The sequence below is a fragment of the Cervus canadensis genome, chromosome 6 (assembly GCF_019320065.1).
Source record: "Cervus canadensis isolate Bull #8, Minnesota chromosome 6, ASM1932006v1, whole genome shotgun sequence".
Taxonomy (NCBI): Eukaryota; Metazoa; Chordata; class Mammalia; order Artiodactyla; family Cervidae; genus Cervus; species Cervus canadensis.
The window spans coordinates 21,675,620-21,681,158 of NC_057391.1; the positions used below are offsets into that span (position 1 = coordinate 21,675,620).

General features: G+C 40.5%; 1 gene segment (V, D, J or C); it reads left to right on the forward strand.

The window, feature by feature from the left end:
* The first annotated feature begins 1,227 nt into the window (after window positions 1-1,227).
* LOC122443267 lies at window positions 1,228-4,797 on the forward strand. The segment is given in 4 exon segments: window positions 1,228-1,440; window positions 1,550-1,664; window positions 4,544-4,616; window positions 4,706-4,797. Coding segments are annotated over 4 exon segments (258 nt in total).
* Window positions 4,798-5,539: the final 742 nt, after the last annotated feature.

Genomic DNA, 5,539 nt, shown 5'->3' on the forward strand with positions numbered 1-5,539 from the left:
TCTGCTTTTTAATATATCTAGGTTGGTCATAACTTTCCTTCCGAGGAGTAAGCATCTTTTAATTTCATGGCTACCTATAGCATTTAGATGTGTCTTATTGTATAGCTGTTTTTATATGGTTGCTCCAGTTACTGCATTTATATAACACAGTCTATTGGTAATATTATTTTACCTATTTGAATGTAATGTATAAGTATTGCCTCCCTTTACACTTATTTATTCTCCCCATTCATAAAATAATTTTCTTTAGTATTTCCTCCATGTGTGTCTAGAGCCTCATTAGACAGTGTTATAATTTTTCCCAGATATATAATTATATTATTATATATATGTTATTATATAACACATCTAATATGCTATAAAATATTTCCGCCAAATATAATTTAGGAAATTCAAGAGGAAAAGTCTATTGTATTTATCCATATTTTTGCTTATTGTATTCTTTATTCCTTCTTGTTGTTTCAAGACTCCTTCCTTTATAATTTTATTTCTGTTTATAGAGCTTCCTTTAGACATAATTTTAGGATAGGTCTTCTGGTGACCACTTTTCTTAGTTTCCCTTCAACTGAGAATGTCTGAATTTCACCTTTATTAGTGAAGGCTTCTGGATTAATGGCTCTTCTCTTTCTGCAGTTGAAATATATTGGATTATTTCCTTCTGATTCAGTTAAATCTGGAAACTAAAAAAATTGTAACATTGTAATTTTATGTTTCATTCTAAAAATTATTTTGTATCCAGCACTTAAAAGTTGAAGGATAGCTGATTGACAATGTTATGCTAATTTCTTCTGTAGAGCAAAGTGACTCAGTTATACATATATAGACTTTCTTTTTTATTTTCTTTTCCATTATTGTTTACCCCTGGATATTGAATATAGTTCTCTGTGCTATACAGTAACACAGGACATTTTTAACTCACAATTCTGTTTTTTTAAAAAGCCAAATAGTTCAAGGCTGACAACATATAAATCCTCTTCTGTACATAATCATAATGCTTTGAAATTCAACCACAGAAGGGCAGTAAAAGGGTGGGGCATGTTAATGAAAAGTGAACTTCTCCGTAGTTCTCTATTTGGCCTCTGGAGGGCACTGCTGCCTAAATTGGAAATTGCTTTTCTGTGAAGGATCAGAAGAACCTCACAAAACTCTAGGTTTTAAAGAGATATTCTGACCATTTTTTACACAGCGAGATGTAAAGCATCTCAGACACCAGAGACAGGCATTTTGTTAAGACAGCTTCTCTTCCTAACAACCTCCCTACAATCTCCATCTGAAGAATTATATACCCTTTGTCATTCTTAACTCAGAGAAACCTGGGTTCAAGTCAGCCAGTCTTCAAACTTATTTGTGGGGAACCTGTTAAAAGGAGCTCACTGCCTCTTCACTGCCCCACTATGACCTTGGTGTTCACCTTGATGCTTGAGATGCTCCTGTTTCTGAGTGAGTATTACTCCACTTTACTCTTTTGTCCATACATGGAATATTGTTCCATGTTGAATAGGGACTTTTTGTCTTAGCTGAGTTCACTGATTCAGCACTGATGTTTCAGCAGGAGCTGGAGCCCAGTCAGTGACCCAGCCTGATGACCACATCACTGTCTCTGAAGGAGCCCGTCTGGAGCTGAAGTGCAGCAACTCATCTTCTGTTTCACCATACCTCTTCTGGTCCGTGCAGTACCCGGACCAAGGACTCCAGCTTCTCCTGAAGTACGTGTCTGGAGATAATCTTGTTTCAGGCATCAAAGGTTTGGAGGCTGAATTTAGGAAGAGTGAGAAGTCCTTCCACCTGAGGAAAACACCAGCTCATTGGAAAGACTCGGCCAAGTCCTTCTGTGCTCTGAGTGACACAGTGCCTGGGGCTGCAGGAGGAGCTGAACACAAACCTCCTGGACCCTGTAGCTCAGTCTTTGTTGTATTAGGAGGTTGGCATGTTCTGTGAGAGCAAACAGTACAGACAATACAGAATCCTGGAAGTGTTTGGTTCCCATGGTCATCTTACATTTTTCTTTTCTTCATTTTTTCTTGTCTTTTCTATTCTTTTTTTTTTTTATATCATTTAGCAAAGGAAAGACTCCTGTTTTCTGAAATTTGGCATTTTTGTCCTCTAGAATCAGAATTCTAGGGAAAATGAGGCCATAGAATTTTCAACAAGCTGGAGAAAGCTACTTACTGCCGGGTCATTTGGAACAGTGATGGGCTGAGATATAATAGCTTGAGATTGACCATGTGAGTTGATATAACACAAGTCAGAGAATTTGCTTTACAATATTAATCTCATCTCTCAAGCAAACAAAAAACCCAGGACAATGCCTTATTTCTAACTGCATTATCTCCAGACTATTTTGCCCGTATCCTAAGAAGCTTCTTTCCTTAAAGGATTTCAACTCTTTGACTAAAGTGTTTGGGACTGGTTGAGCTAATTACTGTTGGCACTTAAGGATGTATATGGGTGACCTTTCCAAACACAATATAGTGTGAAGCAAAAAACGTTCTCCTTTATTCATCAGTCTCCATTAATAGGCTTCCCAGGTGGTGCAGTGGTAAAGAATCTGCCTGCCAATCCAGGAGACACAAGGGTATCCTCCCTAATGAGAAGGAAGATGAGGAGTGCAGTGAAGAGGTGGTTAAGTCATCCATATGGGGCAGTTCTTCTGGGTCTGTGTTTATCTTTGGCCAGATATCTCTCTCCTTTCCCCACATCAGACCTGTTTTAGACACTCCTGAAAGATGCATGTGCATCTTCTTGCCAAGATGATTCCAGCGCAGAGCTTTGTGGGATGCTTGGCATCATCTGTTATGAGGCCGTGCCACCTCCTTTTTGAGCTCTGAGGAGTCTCTCTGTGCCTGCGCAGTTTTCCTTGACCTTTTGACCTCAGAAGTGGTCACTTTTTTACTCTAGTAGAGCTCAGCTCCTGCCGTTAATTGTCTTGGTTACTGAGGCTAATTAGCATGACAGGTTAATGAATCTGAGAGAAGAGGTGTGGGGGCAAGGAGTTTATTCGGAAAGCTGACTGACCAAGAAGATGGCAGACTAATGTCTCAAAATAATCATCTTGTTTGGGTCTGGATGGCAAGTTCTTTTACAGAACAGGGTAGGGGAAGGTGAGGAAACAAATTAAAAAGGCAAAATTAATCTTGTAAACATCTGCTGGAATGGCAAGCCTCAGGCAGGGGATGTATTAATTCCTTCTTTCCTACCATCCACAAGTGGATAGGTCATGAACAAAAGCCTTTTAGCAGTCAGGCCGAGGGGCTGATTCTCTGAGGCAGCCCATTATGTACGATTATTATAACAAAAGCAGTGAAAAGCAAGTCAAAGGAACAGTTCTAACAAGGTAGAATTGGTTCTTCCCTCAGTATTTGGAGTCTGTAGGGAAAACAAAGCTTGAATTTTACTCTGCTTGACAATTACCAGCCCATCTACCTCCTACCTCTGAAACTCATTCTGAGTTTTCACGTGCTCAGTCGTTCAGTCGGGTCTTACTCTTTGCCATCCCATGGACTACAGCCCAATAGGTCCCCCTGGCAATCGGATTTTCCAAGCAAGAATACTGGAGCTGGTTGCCATTTCCTTCTCCAGGGGACCTTCCCGACTCAGATCGAATCCCCATCTCTTTTGTCCCCTGAATTGGCAAGTATATTCTTTACCGCTCCATACCCTGGAAAACTCTATCAAATGGGGGTTAGTAATAATAGAGGAGGATAATTGTGTGTGAAGAAAAGCTAAATCATTATCAGCATATAAGAAGCATGCTTTTTGATGAATATTCCTTTCAATTAATAGCTCTGTCTTATTCCCTGATTCAAGCACTAGACATTTATGACCATAATGCAAAATATCTATATTTACATTGATTGTTATTATCTTTATCTGTCATTATCTTTATCCATAGCTCTCAGGAAAGTCCCCTGAATCAAACAGGGTGTCATAAACAAAAGGTAAGATGGAAAATTTTGAAGTATAGATACCAGCTTTTTCTGATTTTTTTCCACTTTTATTGTCCAAGATTTATTTATTAATATATATCAGGAAAAAATAGGAACTTCCATTTCACAAGTTCAAAATTATGTACAAAACATTGAATGTCACATTTTTCTCCACTCTCACCCTTCTTTAACCTGTTTTTAGTTCAGTTGAGACCAGAGGGTGGGGCTGCCTGTCACAGAGTGTCAGCTGAGCAGGGTTTGTTGGCTGAGCTGATTGGTTGCAGGAGCTGAAACATCCAGACAAGTCATGACACTCACCACCCAGGGTTTGCTATGTATCTTGTGAATGTTTTCCAGCAACAAGGCAAAGCGTCATGAAAAGGCTAGTGGACACTGTACTGGGGCTTTTGTTTGCCCAGGTTTGCTGTGAGTTGGGGCTGCCCAACTGAAGGGGAATCTGAAGGAATGAACAGCTTCTCTTTTGTTGAAGGAGGAAGAGGAGCTGACAAGTCCTGCAGACTTTCTATCCTTATCATTTATGGGGTTGGGGGTGTACTTTATCAGTTGTGCAGGCGCTCTGTGACCCTCACCTGTGACTGTTTCTCTTTCTTCATCAGGTGTGAGAGGGATGGATGTGGAGCAGAGTCCCCCAGCCCTGAGTCTCCAGGAGGGAGCCAGCTCTACTCTGCGGTGTAATTTCTCCACCTCCCTAGACAATGTGCAGTGGTATCTTCAGAACCCCGGGGGCCACCTCATCCACCTGTTTTCCGTTCCTTCAGGGACAAAGCAGGAAGGAAGATTAAATGCCACGACAGTCCCCAAAGAACGCCGCAGCTCACTGCACATTTCCTCTTCGCGGACCACAGACTCGGGCACTTACTTCTGCGCTGCGCAGCACGGTGCTCCCCAGGCACCTGCAGCCTCTACACGAACCCTCCAGGGGCTCAGCCCCCCCTCCAGCCTCAGTCACACCGTGAGGCCCCACAGGGCATTTGCAGTGCTGATTGTTTCTTACTTGCACTGGTACAGTTTTAATCACAGACACTTTTTGGCCCTACAGGTTATGAACTTCAGTCTTTATCTTCCTTTCTCAATCTATATTTCCTTCTGTACTAGACACTTCTAACTTGGAACTAGCAGAATAGCTGATAAGAGGACAAAATAAAATAAATATTTAACCATCATATGCTGAACTGAAAAATGGTAAAAAGTGAAAAGAATTCAAAGGAAAAAAAAACTCCAATAAAGTTGTTATCCTGATTAGTTAGATGACTCAAGAATGTTCAGATCTGCCTCACCAGAATGTGTCCCAACAGACACTTGCATCATCCCATCCTACAAGTACAGCAAATTGAACATCAACAATAAACCTTACTTAATGTTCAATATGAACTTGGTAACTTAGAAGAAAATTATTCTTGATGCAAGAAATCTTAAATCCATTTCACTGTCTATAGTCAAGTTCTTGGCAGAGTGGATTCCTTCTTGAGATCTAAGGGATGATTCATTTCTTTGCCTTTTTTAGCTTTTGAAGGCTAACTAAATTCTTTGGTTCGTGACTCCTTCTTGAATCACTAGAACTTCTTGCTCCCATCACCATAGCTCCTTCTTCT